Here is a 27,247-nt window from a genome sequence, read left to right on the forward strand (position 1 = left end):
AAGTTCTCTCGGTTGAAACTCTGGATAGGGATGTAGTTTGTAGGTCTTTCGAAGCCTGCGCTCTTAAGGGAGGTGACGCATCTAAAGCAAAAGCGTGTGTTGAAGTGTGTAGTTGGTTTGTTACCTTGATATTTTTTTTAAGTTTTCATCAAGTCAATTGTATACATATGTTGAAGGCGTCTTGCATTCTTTCAGTTTCATATTGATCTCTTTTTATCATTTCAATAAATTTCAATTTGCAGACAAAACTTTGCATAGAAATATCAACAAATTGATAAACTAATATGTAATAACATAAGTTGAAGAAACCAATCGATAAGCAACTAGTATTAAATCACGCAAATTAGCTTTGAAAAAATTGTCAGAAGTGGGATTTGAACCCACGCTCTCTCACGAGAACCAGAACTTGAGTCTGGCGCCTTAGACCACTCGGCCATCCTGACTTTGGTGTTGTTACTTTGATTTAGCTCTTTAATTTTCTTTATTGATTATTTTGTTTATCCTTGCAATCTACTCCTACAATTGTAAAGTGCTGCCAACAAACTTCTCTCGTATATACGTAAAAATACCCTTTTAACTATTCATATAATTTACACCCTAACATAGTGTATTCATATTATATTATATTGTATTGTATTGATGAATTATGCAGTACAAGTACTTATTGGGGGTATAAATTCAGTGGCGGAACTAGAATATTAACTGAGGGGTATTCTAAAAAAAAAATTTCACCGTGCAATCGTACAATATTAAAAAAACGACAATAAATAAATAAAGTAAAACAAATACCTAATAGATTTGTCATTTTCTTTTTTTTCATAGCTTGAAATCGTTCCATCACATCGTCGTCTTTTACTTCACGTAAAAAATACTTTTTCAACCGCACAAACCATAGCATTGTTCAAAAATTCCGGGCCCATTCGATTGCGTAAATCCGTCTTGACAACCTTTAATTTCGAAAAACATCTTTCAACGGTTGCGGTTGCAACCGGTAAAAGCAAAGCTAGCTTCACTACCCGATAAACTGAAAGAAAAGAACTATGCGTTCCCGTTCCAACCATAACACGCGCAAGATCACTTATTCCATTCAAGTTTGCAAATTTATCACCATCACTTGACGAAATGGGCAATTGGGATTTGGGCTTATTTACAATCTTTTATTATATTGGGCTAACATATTGAGCAATTGAGCTTATTATTTGCAATCTTCAATTGAGATTTGGACTTATTATTTTCAATTGATTTGGGCTTACGGACTCTTTTTTAGGGGTGTCCTCGTAACTGTTCAGGGGTATCCTTGGTATGAAAACCGAGAAAACAAATTTTTTTTACACTATCGATAAAAAGTTGAGCCGTAGCCCGTGCTACGGCTCGGACAACACAAGGTCCGCCCCTGTATAAACTCACATGATAATTTTATAATTAGTTCTCACCTTTCAGTAGCCTAATTTTTTTCCATAGTTGAACTATCTTATAATGTTCAGCCACCCATATTTTACATATGTTTTGTTCGAACTGTTAGCATCTAAAGGATGAATCTTGATGATATTATCAAACGCTATATATAGGGATGATAATAGTTTATGCCGTTAGTAATTCATATTGTGTATTCTTGATATTTTAAAGATATAAATTTGTACACGTTGGTGTCTCGAGGTTGTTTTTCTCAGCCACTTTTATCCCTATTAGATAATTTACTATCAATATGGTTTTAGGCCCCTTATTAATACATTCATAAAAGATGGACCATCGATGATTGTTTGTCCCATTTTGGGTTGGTCTACAAATAGTGAGCCCATAATGGTATAGTCCAAACAATCTCAATATTAAAGGAAACTTAAATCCATTAAGATAGGACACCCCCCCCCCCCCCCACACACACACACATTCTCGCTTCCTCTCTATGAGACATCAACTTAGTTTTTTCTTCTCAAAATGCACTACCATCTCTCATACATGCATATGATCATTTTATGTTGATTTAAATGACATTGACTTTATCGTTAGGTCCACGAAGCTTTAACCATGTGCCCTTTTAACGGGTAATCTTTCAATTGATAGATGTGAGCAAGGACAAGGAACACAAAGCACAAGTCTATATAGCCACCCAAAACATCATTGGTGGGTTAACACACCCGATCTAGCACTGTTGTTGTGTGATATGTGTATAATTATACATATGATTTGCATCATTCATAACCCGTTTTTGATTGTTTTCTCGTGGTAAATTAGTTCTAAATTTGTTTACTTGTGATTTTCATAAACAAACGAGCTACTAAAAGACAAAATAAGCGTTCCCACAATGATAACCAGAAAATGTCAATAAACATGCCCAGACACCAAGTCGTGCATGCGAGCCACGCCCCGTGCCACTCACTCGGAAAAAGACAAGTTACGTGAACTTAATGGTAGCGTATTAACTACCTATTTTATCCGTTAAGCAAATCTAAGACAAACCATTATCATTAAAATACATTAAACTTATTTAACTCTTACATTATTTTTGAACGACGAATCACACACTCCAAAATTTTACACCACCTAAGACTTGTTTCACACACTCCAAACTTTAAATCGTATGATTTAAAGTTAAAACTTAAAACTACTATTCATATTTCTAAATCCCTAACCCTAACTACAAATATGGGCCGTTACCTCATGCTTAAAGTAAAGCCTTAAATTAATGAGAGGCATAACGGGCTACAAAACAAAACCCAATAAAAAGCACAATAAGCCCAAACAAAGGCTAAAGATCTTTCTAGAAGGTCATTTCTGGAACACACAAATATTTACAACGACCATTTCATTTTCTCAATAATAATTATTATTCTGAAAGAAAAATTCTACACAAACCCCTCCCTCTCGCCTCCATCTTTTTGTCAGCCCACCGCTTAACCCTTTCTTTACAAAAGCAATTCCACAAGGTTTTTCATCTTCAAACTCGATCTATACGTCATCTAGAGGTACGGTACGATCTCTCGTCTGCAACTTTTTTAGATCTTAAATTCATCAACGTTATCTTGTTAGATTCAACCTTACTGTTTAGTTAGCTCTGTTTGATTTGATCTGATGAATTGTTGTTTAGTAGTTTACAGTTGTTGCAAATCTGTATAGATTTAGTAGGTTTTTAGGTTAAGCATTTGTTGCAGTGGTTTAAATTGAGATTTGAATTTGATTTGTAGTGTTTGATCTGTTAGTTAGGCTTATTGATTGAGTCGGATAATCGAATCGCATTTGTTGTTTGGTTGTTTATATGACGTCGTCGTTGTTTTAAAGTTGTTTGATATTAGTTTTGAATTAACCGGAACATTTGCTTCGATTCTGTTCGGTTTTGCACATTTGAACTGCGTATGTCGTGCGGCGGTAGATGTTAAGTTTATGATGTAGAATCTGTTACTCTGTTAGTTAGGGTTATTGATCGAATTTGATTGTGTTTGTGATGTTGTGTTAGTTTGTAGGAAGTGAATAAGTTTTGTTTTAAACGTGTTTTGTGAATCGTTGTTTTGAATCAACTGAAAAAATGCGTGGATTCTGTTCAGTTGTGCACATTTCAACTGCATATGTCGTAGGCGGTGGTAGATGTTAAGTTTATGATGTAGAATTTTTCACTGGAGTTTGTTCATCCCTTTGAAATAATCGTGGTTGTAAAAGTCGGTGATTAATTGGGATTAATAAGGATTGAAATTCTATATGTAATTTTTTGAACTTATTTATATATATATACACACAAGTTTTATAAAAATATATATAAATCTGTAAAATTATTTTTCGGATTGAATTAATAAACATAATCTTTCAATTACTTCAACAGTTCAACTCTTCAAGGAATTTGACTGATTGCCGATTTTAGGTCCGACTGGGTGAAATTTAATTAGTAAACTACCGATTACCAATTAATTGCCGATTAATATTGATTTTTACAACATTGGAAAGAATGGTCAACTTGGGAAGGTTCTGGTTCAGTAGTTAACAATTTAAATAGACGAATAATCACACCGTTGGCGATATATCTTAAATACCTTATATGAGACTTTGGTTTGCGTCGTATTTGTATGTGACCTGTATTTGTTTTATTTGATGTTTAAGCTTATTTTTTTGGAACAGGGTAAACTCATTTGAGTTAACAAGTTACATTACTCAACAAAGATGAGCGTGGTCGGATTTGATCTTGGGAACGAGAGTTGCGTTGTTGCAGTTGCCAGACAAAGAGGAATCGACGTCGTTCTTAATGATGAGTCAAAGCGTGAGACTCCTGCTCTCGTGTGTTTCGGGGACAAACAGCGGTTTCTTGGAACAGCTGGTGCTGCCACCAGTATGATGAACCCGAAGAATACCATCTCCCAGATTAAGCGGTTAATAGGTCGTCCGTTCTCTGACCCTGAGTTGCAACAGGATCTCAAATCGTTGCCTTTTTCCGTGACCGAAGGACCCGATGGTTTCCCGTTGATCAATGCACGGTATCTCGGGGAAACAAGATCGTTCACCCCAACTCAGCTTATGGGAATGGTTTTTTCGAATATGAAGACAATAGCGGAGAAGAATTTGAATGCAGCGGTTGTCGATTGCTGCATTGGGATACCTATTTATTTCACTGATCTTCAAAGAAGAGCTGTTATGGATGCAGCTACTATAGCTGGCTTGCATCCGTTACGGTTGATGCATGAAACAACCGCAACTGCTCTGGCGTACGGAATTTACAAGACGGATTTACCCGAGAATGAACAGATCAACGTAGCCTTTGTCGACATTGGGCATGCTAGCATGCAGGTGTGCATAGCAGGCTTCAAGAAAGGCCAGTTAAAGGTATTGGCTCATTCTTTCGACCGTTGTCTGGGCGGTAGGGATTTCGATGAGGTTCTGTTCCAGCATTTCGCCGAAAAGTTCAAGGCGGAGTACAAAATCGACGTGTTCCAGAACGCAAGGGCTTGCCTCAGGCTTCGTGCTGCATGTGAGAAGCTAAAGAAGGTACTCAGCGCAAATCCCGAGGCACCTATGAACATAGAATGCTTGATGGACGACAAGGATGTTAGAGGTTTTATAAAGAGAGACGACTTTGAACAAATTAGCACCCCGATATTGGAACGTGTAAAGAAACCTCTTGAGAAGGCTCTTTCAGAGGCTCAACTTACAGTTGACAATATTTACGCTGTTGAAGTTGTTGGTTCCGGTTCTAGGGTGCCAGCTGTGATCAAGATCTTGACGGAATTTTTCGGGAAAGAACCGAGGCGTACAATGAATGCAAGTGAGTGTGTATCCAAAGGCTGTGCTTTACAATGTGCTATTCTTAGTCCCACCTTTAAAGTTAGAGAGTTTCAGGTATGATCTACCTTTTTTCACATTTTTGTGACGTGTTAGTGACTTTTGATTTTATACGAACCTAATTTGGAATATTGGATTGTTTTTAAGGTACAAGAGAGCTTTCCGTTTCCGATCTCTTTGACATGGAAAGGTACCGCTCAAGATTCTCAGAACGGAAACGTCGAGAATCAACAGAGCAGTATTGTTTTTCCCAAGGGAAATCCGATTCCCAGTGTGAAAGCGTTGACTTTCTTCAGGGCTGGTACATTTACGGTAGACTTGCAATATGCAGATGTCAGTGAATTGCAGGCTCCACCGAAAATCAGTACTTACACAGTAAGAGTTGCTCAAAGATTCAATTGTTTCGCTGCATGTCTTCCAGTCTTTTGAACTATCCTCATATCCTAAATTTTTATTGGATGATGATTTTGCACAGATTGGACCGTTTCAAGCGGCGAAAGGTGAGCGCGCTAAGGTGAAGGTTAAAGCGCGTTTGAATTTGCACGGAATTGTGTCTGTTGAATCTGCACAGGTGGGTTATTATAGAGTTTCACGGTCAAATCTTTTTATGCTTGAATTGTAACATTACTTTTGTGGCTGATTTGTATTATCACAGCTTATTGAAGAAGAAGAAGTTGATGTCCCGGTGACAAAAGAACCTTCTAAGGAAACAACAAAGATGGATGTGGATAAGGCTCCAGCTGATGCGCCTACAACAAATGAAACCGATGTAAACATGCAGGATGCCTCGGGGGCTGAGAACGGTGTTTCAGAGACCGGAGATGTTCCTGCTCAGATGGAGACTGAATCAAAGGTTAGTAAAATATATTCAACTAGCCTTTTGACCCGCGGCGGTGGTGGTGTCGAAACGTAAAGTAACTTGAATTTTTACTGCCTAGTGAAAACGTATTATATTTGACCTGTCTCGTTTCCCACAAAACGTAGACCAAACAAAAACGTACATAAAAATAAGCCCATAAAACTCCACAGGGGTCAAAATGACATTTTACAAAGTTTTAGAAGCTGAAGGGTTGTAAGTGGCAATGCTAAAAGTTGAAGGGTTGGTTACAAAAAAACCATGTTTTGATGGCATTGCTGTAAATTTGACAAAAAAGTGGTTTAATATCAAATTTTATTTATGCCATAGTTCTGATGATGACTGATACTTGCCATGCAGGTGGAAGCTCCAAAGAAAAAAGTCAAAAAGTCAAACATACCCGTCTCGGAGTCGGTTTACGGGGCAATGCAACCTGCAGACCTTCAGAAAGCAGTGGAAAAGGAGTTTGAAATGGCTTTGCAGGACCGAGTAATGGAAGAAACAAAGGACAAAAAGAATGCTGTTGAAGCCTATGTCTATGAGATGAGGAACAAGGTAATTTATAATTTATATTTTATATTTTATATTTTACTTTTCAGTACTACAAAATTATAAATACACACTTAGAAGTTAGAAGTCCTGACCGAAACATTGCCTACGTTTTCCAGCTGCATGATAAACTGCACGAGTTTGTTAAGGATGTAGATCGAGAAGCGTTTATCGCTAAGCTTCAAGAAACTGAAGATTGGTTGTACGAGGACGGTGAAGATGAAACCAAAGGTGTATATGTTGCCAAGCTTGACGAGCTCAAAAAGGTTCATTTTCTAGATTTCATATTTTCGCTTCATCTTTTGCTTATGATATTTGAAGTTGTCCTCTATCTGACACCTGGCAAAACAATTTGCAGCAAGGTGATCCCATAGAACACCGGTACAAAGAGCACTCAGAACGAGGATCCACTGTTGACCAGCTGGTCAATTTTGTTAATTGGTACAAACAGGCTGCGGCATCTAGTGATCCCAATTATGAACACATTGACTTGAGTGAGAAACAAAAGGTCACTATTGCAAAAATTTCAGTTGTACAGTGAATTTACATCATTCGTATGTATGTTCGCCTTTAACCTTTTGCTACAACTGTTCAGGTGTTGAATGAGTGTTCAGAAGTGGAAAATTGGTTGAGGGAGAAAAAGCAAATTCAAGACTCGCTTCCAAAGCATGCTGATCCAGTTCTTTTGTCGTCTGATATTAGAAAGAAATCAGAAACACTTGACAGGTAATATCCTAGTTAGGGCTGCTAACGAACCGAACGAACACGAACAAGCCGTCGTTCGTGTTCGTTTGCTAAGGAAATGAACTTGTTCGTGTGCGTTTGTGTTTGTTTGTTAATTTTAGGCAACGAACGAAAAAGAAACTTGATGAATACAAATGAGCACAAATGGAAACAAACGAAACAAACAAGCGTTCATAAACAAAAATTATTTTATTTGTCGGAATTTTGAAGTATTTAAATAAAATATAAAAGCTAAAAACACTAAGGAGCTATCGAACACAAATGAACGAACGTGGCCTCTATTCGTGTTTGTTCATTTAACTAAACAAACGACATTCTTGTTTGTGTTTGTTTAATACACGAAGGAACACAAACGAACTTCCCGCCGGACGGTTCACGAACTGTTTGCTGAACGTTTGGTTCATTTACAACCCTAATCCTAGTTGCACTTTATACAATCTCTTGTTGATGTTTCTTTGAAGGAGAATATTATCTGACAAATAAGTTATGTTTTGCTTGTATACAGGGTTTGCAGGCCCATAATGACGAAACCTAAGCCGGCCCCACCAAAGGCAGCCGCTCCCGAGACACCATCTTCACCTGCACCGGCTCAGGCAAGTGAGCAGTCGTCTCAAGGGACAGAGAATGCCGCAAGCCCTAACCCGAACCCAGATGCCAATGGCGAGAGTTCGGATGCACCATCGGCTATGGAAACAGAGAAGCCCGAGGCTGCTGCATAGACCAGAGCCTTTTAATTTTGGTTTTTCAAATGCGTCTTTGTTGGTCTTGTGTTTTTATGCAGGACAAGGTACTTGTTTTATTACATTTTATTTGTATACTTATGAATATAGATATTGGCGGACGGAAAGTGGGGCCACGGGTATGTCTGGTTTATTTTGTTAAGAATTATTCGACGGGTTCCTTTGTCGTTGAGACGTTATTGTACACCGAGGCGTTTTTGGATGCTTTCGGGACATGTACCGGTTTTTTTATTGGATTTTGGTGGATGCTACATTTCATGCATGGTTGTTTTTGTTGGATATTGATTGTGTTTCTAAAAGTGACAATTATTGCTTTATTAGGTGCTGTGGTTGAGGTTAAATAACCCAAGACGTGTGTTAGTTTCACGACTATTCAGATTAAAGTACATAGTTGACTAGTTGTGGGTTACTAAGACCGTGGGGTATGGTGGGGTTTGGGTTGGGGGCATGAGTTGACACGTAGAGTTCGAGCCTCCCCACCGGTGAGTGACGTGTTTGTGGAGTATGGCGGGGCTTGGGTTGGGGCGTGGCTTGGCAGTTTATTAAAAAAAAGCGAATAGGAACCCGCCACATAGGATCACTAGCTCGCCCCACGTCCGGCTTCAAACTCCCGCCCCTTGGGTCACGCCCTAACCCAAGCCCCCGGGGTGGTGGCTTGGGCGTTTTCACCAACCCAAGCCCCATACCCCATAGTCTAAAACAAGTCAAAGAAAAACCAAATTTCAGTTTTTATGGGTTACTTATTTGAATGAGTATTATGTAGCTGTGTAATTGTGTCGTGGATGTTGAATTTTTTTTTTTGAACAGCGAATGGTTTTATTTGTTGTTCAAGGAAAAAAAAAAAAAAATCAAAACATCCTTTGACACAATTACATTAGAATAATAACACATGGTTGATGGTGGTGTCTATGATATCCAGACATCCAAAGTTTACTTTGGAAGGAAGCATCCATGTGCAAATATGAACATTGTTCGATGGCTTGTTTCCCCTAAAACTTAAATAGCAAGTTTGCTGATTGACCTATTAATGTGGTATGTTTTTTTTTTTGTCTTTTCAAAACTACAGGTTGCTCGGTGAATGTCATCACAATCACATTACACATAGTCATGTGCTATATTTCAATTCAACATAATACTTGTACTTATGCATTAAAACCATTTTCAACTACTTATCTGACAAATTATGAGAAGTTCTAGAAATTATTAATAATAAGGGGCTGTTTGTTTACCTCTTAATGGTTCAGACCTCTTACTCTTACTGGTTAAGCACTTAATGGTTTAGACTGTTTGTTTCGCCAGCAGATGTCTGAATGGTTCAGACATTTGCCTCTGAATGGTTAAGCATTAACTAAGTCTGAATGGTCAAGACCTCTAATCTTAATTGGTCAGACATTTGCCTTTGAATGGTTAAGCATTATACTGGCTCTTAATGGTTCAGACCTCTTACGGATTCAACACTTAATGGTTCAGACCTCTTACTGATTTAGCACTTAACCATTCAGAAGTTGTCAAACAGCCCCTAAGTGTTTTGGTTAGCCTATAATAAATTGACCCCTTTGATTTTTTTTTTTCAAACCCTTACCCAATAGCCCAAACTTTTAATTTCCATCAAATACCATGTTTTAACCCATGATTTGGTAATGTTTAAACTTAAACCGACTCTTTAATATAATCCAAGTGTTTCATGGTCTCAATACCATAACACATTACTTACTATAATAAACAATCGCATCCATTTATGCATTTTCAAGTTTTCATCATTTTTACCTGACCCGGTTTAAGATTGGATGAGGCCGCTACTAAACTATTCATCCTCTGCACACGTTTGAGGCCGCTACTAAACTTTCGGGTGCCATTTTTTAAAATGAGATGGATCCGATGCTTGTCATTTTTAATTCGTGTCATTTCACCTAATTAGGATTAGTTATAGTGGGCCTTCCGGCCTTCCACCTGTGGCATTTATACATTTCTAAAACCATTATAATTACGTAATTCATTTGTCACGACCTGTATTTACTTTGACAAGTAAATATCAAATTTTGCATTAATATTTCATCAATGACATTAAGTATTGATGACGGGGGTAGCCCAAGATTAAATAAAGTGACTAGATATGCAAATGCTTAAATGGTTAAATGGTTCACCGGTTGAAAAGCTGTAAGATGGGAAAAGCGAGGAGTGAACAGTAATCAATCACATCCAGAGCTTGCTTCACCAACCCACGCCCGCAAAAGCAAAGCAGGTCTGCACAATACACGTTATTACCCAGGGGTCAAAAGCCTTCAACCCCAAAAGGGGAAACCCTCCACTGCAAGCAGGATTACTAGTCTTGTACATGCCACTTTGGGAGATGTCTTCCCTTATAAAAAGACATCTCATTTACTCCAAAAAACATCCTCTGACCAGTTGAGATTCTCTCATCTCTGGTCATTCGTAGAGTACTTGCTCACTTCCAAGTTACTCCTTATCACATCCACCACACACATTCTGTTTGCTCTTACTTCTGGATTCGAGCACGTCTCGGAGAAAGAACTTTCAGCAAACAACAATTACAAACTAGTAAACCTCCTTCCACGTCTTGCAAACGTGGGGGGACCCCGCGACTTGCGTTAGGCAAGGTTGAACCCTTCAACCTTTTTGCCTAACCAACTCAGCTACCATCTTTGGTCTCGTGTTTGTTGCATCAACAAGTTGGCGCCCACCGTGGGGCTACACCGCTATTTCTTCTCAAGAAAGACCTAGTAGTGTAGCTCTCTTCACTTAAAGTCACCATGTCTGAAAGTGGATCTCCGGGAGAAGTAAACCAGATTCCAAACACTTCCACCCCGGGTAGTAGCCAAGCTCATATGACTATAACAACACCTTTCTCGACTCCGGGGAGCACACCCGAGTTCCTTACCTTCAACACACCAACCCCATCCAGATCTGGGGCTCCATCTCCCAATGTCGGTGTATCTGACACCCTAGCGCGTGTTGAACTTACCCCCGAGGGGGTCGCTAATAATTTCCTCGAGTTAAGGTTACTTCTTAACCAGCATGTGAGTAAAGAAAAGGAAAAGGGTATAAGGATTCGTTTAGATTATGACGAACCTGAGCCAACGCTGTCTCCCGGACCACCCCTACCACGTTTTACCACAAGAAGTGAGGCTGGTCCCAGCAACCCTCTAAACCCTCACCCTTATCTGTCCACTATGACAAATCCTACGGTACATCCTATCCTCTCTTCCCAACCAATTACTAGTGGTGCTCCTCTGGGACACGAGCTAACGCTTGACCAGCTCCTACAGTCCCCAGTGACAAGCTATCCAGCTTCTGTAACAACCACATGGGAGCAAGCTCTGTCCGTGCTCCCTTTAGCACGAAGTGCTGTTACTAGCACCCCTCTTGGAATAAACTGTTCGGTTGGTCCAGGAAGCCTTCAAGGCTTCAACCTCATACCCAATATGATGACCCAGATGATGGCCAACTTCCCGTGGCAACACTTCATTAATCAAGTGCTAGCCACTCAGGGGAATCACGACAATAGTGACAATGTGGATACAAGGCCTGAAGAGGACTTGGCTAAACCCTATAAGCCAAGCAACCTTTCATGCTTCTCAAGGCAGATAGCCGATTATGATTTTCAATCAAAAATCAAGATGCCAACCCACATCAGAACGTATGATGGGACTGAAGATCCCGAGGACCATCTCCAGATCTTCACTGGTGCAGCTCGAATAGAAAAATGGTCAAATGCTGAATGTTGCCTAATGTTCATGCAGACTCTTGTTGGATCTGCTAGAATCTGGTTCAACGACCTACCTGCTCAAAGCATTCGAAGCTTTGACGATCTCAGCAGGGGTTTTCTGGCAAACTTCTGCCAACAAAGGCGATATGTCAAAGACGCAACAGTAATCTTCCAGATAAAACAACGTGATGATAAAAGTCTTCGAGCCTTCATTGAACGATACAAGAAGGAAGGTCTGACCTATGTAGGGGCAGATGAGAAAATGAGAGTGGCTGGCTTTATGAATGTCATAACCTCCAAATACCTCACACGAGATTTCAATAAATCTCTGCCCAAAACCTTGGAAGAAGCCCTTGAAAGGGCCGAAGCTCACATTCGGGGAGAGGAAGCTGTAGACATTAAGGAACAAAGGAAAAGAGGGTCTGGCTGGCGAAGCAATAGCCCAGCCAGAAAGAGGGGAAACTTCAACTCCTATGACAGGCGCCCAAAGGGTTCAGACTCTCGAAGGTCTGAAGGTCGGAACCCTTCAAGCAGAGACAAAGGCATGAGTTTCACTCCCCTCACCAAAACCCCTCAGGAAATCCTGGCAACAGAAGAAGTCAAACAAAACTTTAGACCTCCCAGGCCTCTCCCCAAAAGCAGAAAAAATGAGAACTCCACGCAATTCTGTGAGTTTCACGAAGAAAAGGGACATCACACCAACGATTGCTTCCAACTAAAAAAGAGAATTGAGGAGGCTGTTAAGTCAGGAGAACTCGCCCATTTGGTAAAAGGAGTTCGAGACAAGATGGCTGAAGGCAAGGGAAAGGAAGTCAATATGGTATACTCTAATGAAAAGGTTCCTCACAAGAAGCAGCGGTTGGAAGCCTGGGAGCTTCAGTGTGTCTGCTTCCCCCCAACGAAGAAGGATCCACTTCCCAGTCCCCTTGTGGTAGAAGCCACCGTGGGAACACTGCAAACATGTAAAGCATACATAGATACTGGGGCAGCCACTGAAATCATGTTCGAAAAGTTCTTCAACCGTTTAAGCAATGAAGAACGTTCAAGGCTTCAACCTTCTGGAACCTCTATAAAAGGTATCGCCGATATACCCCTCAAGCCTTTGGGGCAGCTAACCCTTGATGTTCGTTTCAGTGAAGGATTAAAAGAGAGAACCCAGTCATTAACCTTTGTGGTTATCAACATCCCCTCAAGTTATGACGTGATCATAGGGAGACCCGGACAATGTGCATTTTACATGGCAGTGTCTGTTGGCCACAGCACGATCAAATTCCCTACTGAAAGGGGGATAGCAACCCTTCAACCCTCGCAGGAAGCTTACATGATTGAGGGTGAAAGCTCAAACAGTGAAGAAGACAGGCAAGGGTTGGTCATAAGCCCTAAATACCCTGAGCAACGGATAAGAGTCAACCCAAACCTTTCTCAGGAGACCCTTTCATACCTTGAAAAGCTGCTAACACATTACAGTGATGTATTCGCTTGGTGTCCAGAAGATATGATCGGGATCTCTCGGAACATTGCCGAGCACGAATTAAGAATACCACCGGATGTCAAACCGGTGGTCCAAAAGAAAAGAAGCCTGGCACCCGAAAGAAGCCTGGCAGCTTGCCAAGAGGTTGAAAAACTTGTGTCGGCCGGCATTCTCCGAGAAGTCAAGTACCAATCATGGGTTGCAAACCCGGTTATGGTCAAGAAACCCGACAACTCTTGGAGAATGTGCATAGATTTTAAAGATCTTAACAAAGCTTGTCCCAAAGATTGTTACCCACTACCGGAAATTGATCTCAAGGTCGATTCCCTCACAGGATATTCGTTTAAATGCTTTCTTGATGCATACAAAGGCTATCACCAAATCCTCATGAAGAAGGAGGATGAAGAAAAAACAGCCTTTCACACGGATAAAGGGATCATTTGTTATCAAAAGATGCCTTTTGGCCTCAAAAATGCAGGAGCCACCTATCAACGACTCGTCGACAGGGCCTTCGAAAACCAAATTGGCAAAAACATGGAGGCATACGTTGACGACTTGGTAATTAAAAGCAAGACGGAACACCAAATGCTTGACGATATTCAAGAAACTTTCAAGAACCTCAGAAAGGTCAATATGAAGCTTAATCCGGAAAAATGCTCATTTGGATTCAAGGAGGGAAAATTCTTGGGTCACATTGTCGGAAAGCAAAGCATCAAGGCCAACCCTAACAAAGTAAAAGCCGTCCTCGAAGCTAAACCACCAAGAACCAAGAAGGAGGTTGAAAGCTTAAATGGGAAGCTTGCAGCCTTGAAGCGTTTTACCTCAAAACTGACCGAAAGATCTCTGCCCTTCTACAAAACGCTCAAAAACTGCTCAGACAAGAAGGATTTCAAATGGACTGACGAAGCTGAAGAAGCTTTCAATCAAATAAAGCAACACTTAGCTTCCCTACCAGATATTGCAGCACCAGAAACTGGGGAGGTAATATCGGTGTACCTTTCAATCGCTGACGAAGCCATCAGTGCAGTCCTCACCATTGAGCGAGACAAGGCCCAGGTACTCGTTTATTTTTTCAGCAAAACTCTAAAATTAGCTGAAACCAAATATCCTCCCCTCGAAAAACTTGCCCTAACTCTGGTCCAAACAGCTAGAAGTCTTAGGAGGTACTTCCAAGCACATCCTATACAAGTGGTCACTGACCAACCTGTCAAGAATGTGATTGAAAAACCTGAAAACTCTGGAAGGCTAGCAAAATGGGCAGTGGAACTGGGTGAACACAACGTCACCTATGTCCCACGAAAAGCCATTAAAGCTCAAGTTCTGGCCGACTTCCTGGTAGAAGTCCCAAGCCAAACAATTGACGAAGTAAACACCACAACCACTGAACCCTCCAACTCTGAAGCCTGGAAATTATTTACTGATGGGGCTTCAAGCGTTGAAGGGTCAGGAGCCGGTTTAGTTCTAATCAACCCTGAAGGGTTAGAATTCACATATGCTCTCCGTTTTAATTTTCAGACCACCAATAACGAGGCTGAATACGAGGCATTGATCGCTGGTTTAAGACTGGCCAAAGAAATGAAAGTTCAGAAGCTTGAAGTGTTCACAGATTCATTGCTAGTCTCAAGCCAAGTTAACGACAGCTACATTGCTAAAGAACCCAACATGAGAAGATACAAAGAGAAGTCCAAGGAATTAATGAACACCTTCCAAACATGCAGCATCAAGCAAATTCCAAGGTCCCAAAACAAAAAGGCCGATGCCTTGAGTAAATTAGCATCCCTCACCTTTGCCCACCTCACTAAAAAGGTGTTGGTTGAAGTGTTGAAGGCCCCATCGATCGATGAATTGGAAGTACAAGATGTAGTCACCGAGGAAGATCCAAATTGGATGACTCCCATCAAAAAATCCTTCAAAATGATGAACTACCCAATGATCAAATAGAAGCCGAAAGGGTTAAAATCAAAGCAAGACAATATGTGTTGTAAGGAGAAACCCTCTACAAAAAAGGTTACCTTGCCCCCTTGCTAAGATGTGTTGGTCCTGAACAAAGCAAGTATTTGATCAAGGAAATACACGAAGGAGTATGCGGAGCTTTGGAGCTAGGTCGGTGGTTGCAAAGCTCATGAACCTTGGATATTTCTGGCCGTCGATGCATCGTGACACCATTGAGCAATTGAAGAAATGTGATGCCTGTCAAATCCATGCCCCAATCCCAAGAAGTCCCAAACATGATCTTGTTCCAATAACCTCGGCATGGCCATTCCATAAGTGGGGAATGGACATTGTTGGGCCGTTCCCTCCGAGCAAAGGGGGAGTAAAATTCTTGTTAATAGCAATTGACTATTTTAGCAAGTGGCCAGAGGTTAAACCCCTTGCCAAGATCACAGGAAAACAAGTCATAGACTTCGTTTGGGAAAACATAATCTGTCGCTATGGGTTGCCGGGAGTAATTGTCACCGACAATGGAAAGCAATTTGCTGAGAAACCTTTCAGCCTTTGGTGCAAAGAATACAGGATCAACCAGATCTTTAGCTCAGTGGCTTACCCGCAATCAAACGGCCAGGTTGAAAGGGCCAACCGAAGCATAGTGGAAGGCATCAAGACGAGATTAGGAAGATATGAAAGCAATTGGCTCGAAGAATTGCCTAGTGTTCTATGGGCAATTAGAACAACCGAAAAAACAAGTCACAAGAAAACACCTTATAGCTTGGTATTTGGATCCGAGGCCGTAATCCCTGCTGAAATAGGAGTTGTAACCCAACGAGTTGTCAACATGGATCCCGAAACAAATCAACAAGAGACCATGTTGAATTTACAACTCCTAGAGGAAGCCCGAGATCAAGCGGCAATACAAGAAGCCAAGTACAAACAGAAGATGGAAGCCTACTACAACAAAAAGGTTAAGAATGAACGATTCAAACCAGGAGATCTAGTCCTCAGAAACAACGAAGCTAGCAAAAAGGAAAATCAAGGGAAGCTGGGCCCAAAATGGGAAGGTCCATATACTATCCTCGAAGCACACAAGGGCGGATCCTACAAGCTAGCAGACTCAGAAGGCCAAAGGCTTCCAAGACATTGGAACGGAAAAACCCTGAGAAAATTCTATGTTTAGATAGAAAAGTTTGGTTTGTATCAAAATGAAAACCTTTTGTAAAAAGCAGGTACTGCTTGAATGAATGAAGTTGATTTATCAAACTTGTCTTTCTATCCTAATATCAGGTTGAGAACCTAGCAAAAAACTCCATGGCAAGGGCCATGTAAGGGGATGAGCTCCCAGGCCATATCGCTCAATAGGTTCAAGGGTTGAATGAACCTATATCAGGGGTGAGTTCCTAAATCAATACAACTCAATGAGACTTATTAAGCAAAAACAATAATGTCTCATAGACAGGTTTGAACAACCTACACCAATCGTTCCTTAAGCCTTAGAAATATAACCAACAAATAGGCTTACGAAATCGAATAAATTACAAAGAAATGATAAAGAGGATAGATACTACGTCTTCTTGTTCATAAACACTAAGGCTAAGTGTCTGCAGCACTGAACCCTTTAAAGTGTAAAAAACATAAAGACAAATTAACTCAACAAAGACAAGGCTAAAAAAGAATGACAATTGCCAAAGGAAAAATAAGCAGACCCATCAATAAAACATGCAAACCAAACCAGAAGCTACCAAGGCTTCAAGCCACCCAGATAATAAGCTTGAAACGTTGAAGGCTTCAACCCAAAAAACAGCTAACCAAAAGGCTTGAAGGGTTAAGAGCCTACTGAACAAATCAAGCAAAGCAAGCACAAAAACATAACACAAGTAACATAATAACCATCATATCATAGCAAAGAAAGCCACAAAAGACTTTCAGACAAGAGTTAAAGCAAGTTCTAGTAATTTGCAAGAGAAACTATTGTTCAAATGGCCATATAGGCCCAACAAACCACCAACAGGAACCTTAAGGGTTCCTGGAAACCTAATATTGTTTAAAATATTACAGACCATAAAGTGTTTTGCTAAAAAAGCTACGAATAAACATCAGATGGCAGAAGGCTTGGAACCTTCAGCTTTGGACCTCTTGGCTTTTGTCACACCCCGGTTTCCACGTGTCTCGCCGGTGGGCCCGGTGGGGGATTACCGTGACGATGTTGGCAACAATATAGTCAAACCACACAATTTATATAATGCACAGCGGAAGCATAATTTAAATATATAATTTCAACCTCTGATTATAATATCAAAGTATTACAGAGTTGAATATCCACAGTGGATCGTAAATAAAGGTAAAGTATTGTTCCATTAGATACTGCAATCAAGCTTGCGAGGCTTATCCCGACGCTAGGGAGCTAATACCAGCCAATTACGTTTAGGTACCTGCACTTAATCTTTTTGGGGAAAATACGTCAGTTTACACTGGTAAATACATTCAACTGACACATTTGAAAATGTTTATTAAATTGATTTGAATGCACAGGGCACAAACTCTTTTATAACTTGGGAAAATTCATAATGATCTTGTGAACGTTTTACATGTTCTTTTATGCGTTCAGTAGCCCGGGTCGTGCCGGGTTAAAGATTTATAGACACACCACGTTTGCGTAAAACCGTAGTACAGAAACCAACGGCTACGTCTTTTAGTTTTAATGTCGACACTTTATACCGGGTGTACGCCTACACCGGGATGTCGATGGTCGTGGCCATTTCGTAAAATGATGCCGAGGATATCCGGGACAACGGTCATTAAACCCCCCAAAGGCTTATAAGCAACAAAACTGTTTAAATGAGCCAATCATATTATTTAGTTATCCACCTAAGCGGTGGACGAATATAGTGCTCAATCAAGCGGTATTAATATACCGTAACCCAAGCCCATATAGGGGAAATAAGTCAAAAGTATTTACCTTTGCAAGTATTAATCCTTAATTTAGATCAAGTCACCGATAGCTTTTACTGGGGCTCCTAATCTGGAACGAAGGTTTTAATTAACCTCTTAGAATCCTAACGGTCCTTGTATTAGCCGTAGCTTAAACCGGTTGATTCCGATGTATAGATATGGTTAATTCGCACGAAGAGGCGAAAACCGAGAATGGAGTATGATTTGGACCCAACAAGTTCAGAGACTTGTTTCATATGGGTTTATAGTTCATACTCTGGATTTTGGGGTTCAAATAATATAATTTGACCCATATCGGCTATTGCACGAAAACTAGTTCCGTGGGCCGTACCGTGTGCGCAAATAGGCGAAACGGTTAACCATAAGAGTCGTACGCTTATTTCCTAAGTCAATATGCCTTAAAAGTATTTTGGTATCAGTAGGATACCTTCCGTAATGCCCGTAACGAGTTTAAGTTTATATTATGCCCCGTAGGGGCTTTTCGGTCATTTTAAAGACTTTAAAAGGGATTTTCGAGTTCTACAGGAAATCTGAGTTTCCCGAACAGCTTATAAAGCTTAAAATACTTTATTTATTATTTAAAACCAGTGGCAACTGGAATCGGGTCAAAAGACCTTGTAGAACTCCCGTTTTGGCCAAAAAGGGCATATTCGGTATTTACCGAACCGTAGCCATAACCGCAGGTTATGAGCAAGGTAAAATTTATTAAAAATCTTTAAAATTCCCAAAATATTATTTTACCACAGTGGGTAAAAGTTTTGGTGACGAAAACTTGGGTTAGATGGGCGTTATGCTAATTGCGCCGTTAATTACAAAACTTTCTTAAAAGTGCGCCTTTTAGCATAACTCTCATTCTAGACCTCGGATTGACGTGAAACTTTAGGGACATGCTTATAATTTAACAAGCAAGGTTTTGGTCCGTTCACGTGTCCGAAATACTCGTTTTAATTTTTAAAAGGCCGTTACGGTCAACTTTTAGGCGAATGACGGAAATGCGCTAAAGACTCGGATAACTCATGAACCGACCACAGAGGCTTATACCAACATGTGACCTGGTCCTAAGAGAGTCCTAAGGTATATTTATACCTCACTAAAACGGGTCAGAACTGAAGTCAAAGCAAAAGTCAAACTTTTGCGACTTTCGGCTCCGAACCGGTTCTATATGGTAAATGATCGATTCAAACGAGCGCAAACAGGTTTATATACTTATTATCAAGTTTTATGATTGTCAAAACAGGTTCCATAACATATATATCACAGATTATGCTTAAATTGCTAAAATAGCTTTCTGTTGACTTTTTAACCGCACGTTTGACTCGATAATTGACATAGTTAGAGTGGTGATCAGGGGGAACCCTTTTAGAGGTTTAATACCCACATAAGTACCAACTCAAAACTACTTTTGGTTCGTCATAAGACTGAACCATTTGCAAGACATTGCAATGACAACCGTTAGTTACGACGGTTGCGTTTATAGGCTATAACTATGGAAATGTGACACCACAAAGGGCTTGATCACTTACAGAGGTTGTGTTCTTGCTTATGGAACTTCAGAGAAGTCTTGAGAGCTTGAGAGATGATCAGTAGAAGTGTTTTTGAGTGTGTGATTGTTATGAGCCAAAGAGGCCTATTTATAGTCACACAAGACCCTCAAGATCATCACACAACATGCTATAACTGATCATGGATCATGGGCAGGTGTCCCTAAGGGGTATGGGTCGTGTAGGGGTCACCCATGCTGCCATAATTGATCAAATGATCGTTCAAGAGCTCAAAAGTCAAGAAACTACAACCATTCTGCATCTGGGCGTCGTACGCGACCCGCATGGACATTCCATGCATCTTTTACGCGGGTCGCCTGGGATCAGAAGATCAGACGCGTTATTGAGGAGGCTCGCGGCCCGCCTCAACTTATGTTGAAACTTTACGCGGGTCGCGTGGGGTTATATTTTCAGAATTTTTCAAATCTTTTATCATGATTACAGAATCGGGCCATTAATAACGAAATCTTTCGTAATGATTCACCTGGCCTTTCGGTTCTGAAGGGGTAACTTTGCGGTTTGGCTCTCGGTTATTTACCGATAGGGGCCTCGTGTTAATTACCCGCATTATTAAGTCCCCGGTTTATTTATTAATTATATTGGAAAGCCTTAACTTTCACTGTTGACGCTTTTAACCCTTCTTCTACGAATTCGATCGTATCTTTCTCGTTTCATATCGAAACTTCGCGAAATTTATACATATTATTTTAGTGAGGGTATAATACCGTTACAAAGTCTTGGGAACGTTAAAGGGTCACTCAGAGGTATTATTAAACATGTTGACACAGTTAACCCCTGTAGTTTGTAATCTCCCACTTTCTTCCGCGTTTTATATTTGTACGATCTATAATTTATTCGTTTGAAGGTTTAAGCATTATTTAGGGATACTATACAGTATATTTACCCTTGTTGACATTTATAACCCTCGAATTTATATACTTTCAAGGTTTGTCAAAATTAGTCCTTTATTTATTATAGATGCCACGTGTAACCAAATGACACGTGTTAACACATCATTGGACACAAAAATTCGAGGTGTTACATCCTCACCCCCTTAAAATAAATCTCGACCCGAGATTTACTCAAATAAATAGGGGTATTTTTCTTTCATTGTAGCTTCGACTTCCCACGTATATTCAGGACCTCTACGAGCATCCCATTTGACCTTTACAATCGGTACGTGCTTTCTGCGAAGCTTCTTCACCTGTCGATCCTCAATCGACAAGGGTTTTTCTATAAACTTTAAGCTCTCATCTATATGCACATCTGTGTGTGGAATCACCAACGATTCGTCGGCGAAGCACTTTTTGAGATTGCAGATGTGGAACACATTGTGAATTCCATTGAGCTCTTCAGGCAAGTTTAGTTTATAGGCAACTGATCCGACTCGTTCAATGACCTCAAAAGGCCCTATGTATCTCGGACTCAGCTTGCCCTTCTTGCCGAAACGCATCACCCCCTTCCAGGGTGACACCTTAAGTAATACCTTTTCACCTACTTCGAAGTGAAAATCCTTACGCTTTGGATCAGCGTAGCTCTTCTGCCTATCGCGGGCAGCTTTGAGACGTTCCCGGATCTGGACAATCTTGTCCGTTGTCTGGAAAACAATCTCTGGTCCCGATAATTGGACCTCTCCTACTTCCGCCCAACAAACAGGCGATCTACATTTCCTACCATATAATGCCTCAAAAGGCGCAGCCTTTATGCTGGTGTGGTAGCTATTATTGTAGGAGAATTCGATCAGGGGTAGGTTTTTATCCCAGTTACCACCTAGATCGATCGCACATGCACGAAGCATGTCTTCTAGCGTTTGGATAGTACGCTCACTTTGACCGTCCGTCTGTGGATGGTAAGCCGTACTAAAATTTAAACGCGTGCCCAAAGATTGCTGGAAACTTTTCCAGAAGTGAGATGTGTATCTAGTATCCCTGTCGGAAATAATAGACACAGGTATGCCGTGTAAGGCTACAATCTTATCAACATAAAGTTGGGCTAACATATCGGAGCTATACGTCTCCTTGATGGGTAGAAAATGAGCTGATTTAGTCAGCCTATCGACTATGACCCATATTGTATCGTTTCCTTTCCTGGTTTTGGGTAACTTGGTTATGAAGTCCATAGTTACGCATTCCCACTTCCACTCGGGAAGTTCAGGCTGTTGTAGCAAGCCAGACGGCTTTTGGTGCTCGGCTTTGACTTGAGCACAAGTCAAGCACTTTGCTACATGGGCGGCTACAGACTTTTTCAAGCCTATCCACCAATAATTTGCCTTTAAGTCTTGGTACATCTTATCAGCACCAGGATGGACTGAGTATTTGGAACTATGGGCTTCCTGGAGAACAACATCACGTAGTCCTCCGTAAATCGGAACCCATATACGTCCATTCAGTCTAAGGATTCCATCCTTGCTAAGAGTCAACTGCTCTGCAGTTACTCCCAGCTTTTCATTAGGATAATTAGCTTCCAACACAGCCTCTCGCTGTGCAGCCAAAATCCTTTCAATCAAATTATTTTTAACTTCAATGCTCTTGGCATTGATTCGAATGGGTTTTACCCTTTCTTTCCTGCTCAATGCATCGGCGACCACATTCGCCTTGCCGGGATGGTACCTGATTTCGCAGTCATAATCATTCAGGGTTTCCATCCAACGGCGTTGTCTCATGTTCAACTCTTTCTGGTTGAACAGGTGCTGGAGGCTTTTGTGATCAGAATAAATCACAAATTTAATACCATAAAGGTAATGCCTCCACAACTTAAGTGCAAATACAACGGCACCCAACTCCAAATCATGAGTGGTGTAATTCTTTTCATGCACCTTTAATTGTCTTGAAGCATAGGCAATCACCTTGCCCTTCTGCATAAGAACACACCCCATGCCTGTGTGTGATGCATCGCAGTAAACTACGAATTCATCTGTACCCTCAGGTAAGGTCAACACAGGTGCGTTGCTTAGCTTCTGCTTCAGTATTTCAAAGGACTCTTGCTGCTTCGGGCCCCAAATGTACTTTTCTTTCTTCTTGGTCAAGGAAGTCAAGGGCGCAGCAATCCTCGAAAAATTTTCAATAAATCTCCGGTAGTATCCTGCTAACCCCAGGAAGCTACGGATTTCGGTAGGCGTCTTTGGCTCTTGCCAGTTCATGACTGCCTCTACCTTAGCGGGATCCACTTGGATACCACGCTCACTCACAACGTGTCCTAAGAATTGAACTTCTCGTAGCCAGAATTCACATTTCGAGAATTTGGCGTAGAGTTTCTCACGTTGTAGTAATTCGAGAATGCAACGAAGGTGCTTCTCGTGGTCAGCTTGATTCTTGGAATAGATAAGGATATCGTCGATGAAGACTATGACGAATTTATCCAAGTATGGCTTGCAAACGCGATTCATGAGATCCATGAATGCAGCCGGTGCATTTGTGAGCCCAAAAGGCATCACTAGGAACTCATAATGACCATAGCGAGTCCTAAATGCAGTCTTGTGTACATCTTCATCTCTGACCCTTAGTTGATGATAGCCCGACCTTAAGTCGATCTTGGAGAAGTAGCTTGCTCCTTGCAGCTGGTCGAACAGATCATCGATCCTTGGTAAAGGATATCTATTCTTTATGGTAACTTTATTCAGCTCTCTATAGTCAATGCACAACCGCATTGATCCGTCCTTCTTCTTTACAAATAGGACAGGAGCTCCCCAGGGAGATGAACTAGGTCTGATAAAACCTTTCGCCAGTAGTTCATCCAACTGGGTCCTCAGTTCTTTCATTTCCGTTGGCGCTAGCCTGTAAGGTGCTCTTGCTATCGGAGCTGCTCCAGGAATGATGTCAATTCTGAACTCCACTTGTCTATCTGGTGGCAAACCAGGTAGTTCTTCAGGAAAAACCTCGGGGTATTCAGAAATGACTGGAAGATCCTCGATCTTTGTCTTTGGTTCTTCAATTATCACCTGAGCCATGTAAATTACACAGCCTCTGTTCAAACACCTTGAAGCTTTCAGCATAGATACGTCTTCTGGCAATCCGTAGTGCGTATCCCCTCGAATGGTAAGAGATTCACCACTCGGAGTCTTTAAGACTATCTGTCTCTTGCCACAAATGATTTGGGCCTGGTTATGGGATAACCAGTCCATGCCTAGCACGATGTCAAAACCCGCAAGTTTGAAAGGAAGTAGGGATAAAGGAAAAGAATGGTTCCTAATGGATATTTCACATCCTTCTAGAACGGTAGAGACGGTTTCTATCGTGCCGTCTGCCAACTCTACTTCGTATTTTACGTCTAAGGTTTTGATTGGCATATTTAGTAGTTGGCAAAATTTCTGGTCTACAAAGGACTTGTCAGCGCCAGAATCGAACAGTACTCTTGCAAATATATTATTTACGAGAAAGGTACCTGTAAGCACATTGTCGTCCTTGACCGCTTCCTTTGCATCCAAGCGAAAAACTCTCGCATTTGTCTTCTTCGTTTCTTCCGCCTTCTTGGCATACTTCGGGCAATTACTCTTTATATGCCCCTTTTCATTACAATTATAGCAGGTTGCGTCCTTTATCTTTTTACACTCCACCGTCTTGTGCTCCTTGGACTTGCACAGCCCACAGGATGGAGTCTTTTGTTGCGACTGTGAACCAGACGCAAACCTACACTTCCCGGAGTGAGGTTTCTTGCAGACCTTGCAGTAACTTCATTTACTGGTTCGTTATCGTTATTTGCCATCTGATGATAAGTTATTATGAACAATTAGCAATTAACAATAAATCATTTAAACAAATTATAACACATAAAGCCAAAATTATCGATTTCTCGATTGCATTTTATATCAGTATAGTATGCATCAATACACACCGATATTTTACAATGTTTTATTTGTTATGTTACAACTGATTTCACTATTTACTTTTACTATTATACAGGAATAATTCCACCATCCTTCTATTCGTCATCTCAGAAACGGAATTCCCTCTCGTCGTATTTCCAGGCAATCTGTCCCCCTATTTCCCTAATTCTATTCCCTGCATCCATTAACTCTTCACCAAAGTGGCGAAGTTCAGCCAGGTTTTCATTGCTCATCGGTGGATTAGGTAGGGGTTCTGGGTCGAATTGTGGAAGAAACGAGTAAGGACTGTTGACAATGTTTTGGAATTGCCAATCGTTAGTCCACCATTCTTCTGGTTCTATAGGTTGGTCATGGACTATTGGTTCAGCGATTGTTGGTGTAAGGTTCATCGGTATTGGGTTTTCAACAGGATAGGTAAAGATACCTGAGTTGATAGGTTGCATAGTTTCACATTTTTCTAGTAAGGTATCTATTTGATCCTGAAAAGTAATTCTCCTGGTTTGACTGGAACTCTCTCCGACTTCTACCTGAGTTGGGTTAGAATCTTTTCCTATTTATATTGCTATTTCCTGAGAGTACTGTTCAAACTGCTCTTCCATTTGCCTAACCTCATTAACTTCAGTTTCCTGTTCCTGTGGATTAGGGTTTTCCTGAATTATAATTGCTTTTCCTTTGTCTAAGGGTTTACTAGTTTTAGGAGTTTTTTGTAACTGTCCTTCTCTTACGTATACGGCTTCCCCATACATAATTTTTTCTTTGGCCTTCTTTTTGGTTTGGGTACTGGTGGAGTAGGGAGTTTTACAGGTTCATCCACATCAGCAACGTATCCCGTAAATTCATGAGAAACTTCAATATTTACTGGGTACAGATTGAGGTTCTGAAAAGCTTCAGAGATCTCGTTCATGCTGTGTAGCATATATGCAAAAATGCACAAAATGTCAAGTTAAAACTTTGGAACAAAGTTTACCAAATAAACACAGAAGTTTTATTGCATACTTATTTGTACAAAATACAGGAAACACTCAGTTTTATTTATCTACTTTACTGAGAATTACTAGTACTGTATTCAAGATGCTTTTTAAGGATTAGCATTTTCTGCTACAGTAGCTAACATATATAAATTAGCCCATTTTTCATCAAGTTTATCTTCCCAAGGGGATTTCTTAAGTAATTCCAGGGTTTCCTTTTTAATTTTCCTTTCCCTGATTTGCTCCTTACTTTTCTTAATAATCATACTCCTTTTTCTAGGAGAAAGCGGATTTTCATAATTCGCTTTTTGCACAAATATTCCTTCCTCAGGAATTGTAGGGAGCTTTGAAATTTTAGGTTTAGAAGAACTTCCTTTCTCATAAATTGATCTATCTGGTTTAAGATAGATATCTTGCAACTTTTGTTTACCCATACTGTAACTAACAAATGATCAGTTAAAAACACATAAACACATAATCACATAATAGTAATCAGGAAAAATTAAGTATCATTTAAATACTTAATTAGCTTAACTTAGTGGCTCTGATACCACCTTATTTCTGTCACTGCCCCTGACCCGGTTTGACCCGTTTCAGGACCCGCGGGACAGAAAGTCTGCGGTACTCTGTTTATTGTGAGTTTAGCAGCGGAAAATTTATTTCACAGGATCGGCTAAGTTAAAACTTTTCCCGATTATTTTTATTTCACAATTCGGGTGAAAACCCTGGGTAATTTACAACATAAGTTTTTTTTAGTAATAAAACACATTTCTTTATTTTTATATCGAGCCACTATCTTAAGCTTGAAATGCTTCCCCTGCATTTTTCCTGAATTACAGCAGATCACCTGAAACATGTTTGAAAAAGATTTTGTCAGCGGGGAAATACTGAGTGAATTATTCTAGTTACTGAAAACGACACATTTTAAGATTATTCACAGTGTTAAGATCTTTTACGCATGTTTCCGATATCAACCAATTACCCACAGTATTTGTCACTCGACCGAATCTGTGACAGTGGTCATATCACCATTGGCTGCCCCAATGAATGACGTAAATCAATTAAATTAGGTACGCCCACCTAAAATGATTTAAACTGTAATATTGTGCACAATACCCCACATACTGGCTGCAATTTGGTGATTACATCAACTTAATCACTGGTATTATAATCTCGGAAAATGAATTTGGAGTATTGTAAATTGATCACAAACTGTGATAAAAGAATTTATAAAAAGAGAATAACTCACATTGCAGATTTAGTGTTGATAGAATTTAGATTTAATCCCTGTTAACCTAATTTCATAATAAAGCACACAAAACAGGATTAGTGATCAATACAACGATTATGATAATTCTCCGAGATCAATTGTGACAATGAATGTCCAAGTGCAATACTTCGGCTCATTTATCAAAATGACAAACGATAAAGTATAGTACTTCAACTCGTATATCGAATTTATCGACAACGACAAAGTACAATGCTTCGGCTCATTATCGAATTATCGACAACGATAAAGCATAGCCCAATGCGGGCGGCACTTAGACACTCTTTGGGTATATTGATCCCGGAAACTGAATCGTAATAGCGATCGACTAGTTACCCTGTTTTGCAGCAGCACCTCGATAGTGTGTGTGTGGACTGTTTTGCTTATAACTCGGCCTATGTAACTCCGATTTACGTCGT

General features: G+C 40.4%; 1 protein-coding gene and 1 non-coding gene across 3 annotated transcripts; one reads left to right on the forward strand and one right to left on the reverse strand.

Annotated features, from left to right (window-relative positions):
• Nucleotides 1-359: 359 nt before the first annotated feature.
• On the reverse strand, nucleotides 360-443 carry TRNAL-CAA. Its single transcript has one exon. It is a non-coding gene; the product is annotated as a tRNA-Leu (tRNA).
• A 2,365-nt stretch (nucleotides 444-2,808) lies between these two features.
• LOC110904574 (heat shock 70 kDa protein 15) lies at nucleotides 2,809-8,420 on the forward strand. Of its 2 annotated transcripts, none has more exons than XM_022150417.2 (10): nucleotides 2,809-2,963; nucleotides 4,105-5,316; nucleotides 5,407-5,634; nucleotides 5,735-5,830; nucleotides 5,915-6,112; nucleotides 6,476-6,670; nucleotides 6,784-6,930; nucleotides 7,023-7,172; nucleotides 7,260-7,390; nucleotides 7,914-8,420. In XM_022150417.2, the coding sequence occupies exons 2-10, from the start codon at nucleotides 4,147-4,149 to the stop codon at nucleotides 8,125-8,127; spliced, it is 2,529 nt and encodes an 842-aa protein (XP_022006109.1). In that variant the 5' UTR covers nucleotides 2,809-2,963; nucleotides 4,105-4,146; the 3' UTR covers nucleotides 8,128-8,420. The 2 variants fall into 2 exon arrangements, with proteins under 2 accessions (XP_022006109.1, XP_022006108.1); XM_022150416.2 differs by having other exon boundaries at nucleotides 2,813-2,968.
• Nucleotides 8,421-27,247: the final 18,827 nt, after the last annotated feature.

The sequence above is a fragment of the Helianthus annuus genome, chromosome 12 (genome assembly GCF_002127325.2).
Source record: "Helianthus annuus cultivar XRQ/B chromosome 12, HanXRQr2.0-SUNRISE, whole genome shotgun sequence".
In the NCBI taxonomy this organism is placed as follows: domain Eukaryota; kingdom Viridiplantae; phylum Streptophyta; class Magnoliopsida; order Asterales; family Asteraceae; genus Helianthus; species Helianthus annuus.

Coding starts and splice junctions, on each gene's coding strand:
- LOC110904574 (XM_022150417.2), top strand. CDS start 4,147: ATGAGCGTGGTCGGATTTGATCTTGGGAACGAGAGTTGCGTTGTTGCA. Junction 5,635..5,734: donor CGAAAATCAGTACTTACACA/GTAAGAGTTGCT, acceptor GATTTTGCACAG/ATTGGACCGTTTCAAGCGGC. Junction 5,831..5,914: donor TGTCTGTTGAATCTGCACAG/GTGGGTTATTAT, acceptor GTATTATCACAG/CTTATTGAAGAAGAAGAAGT.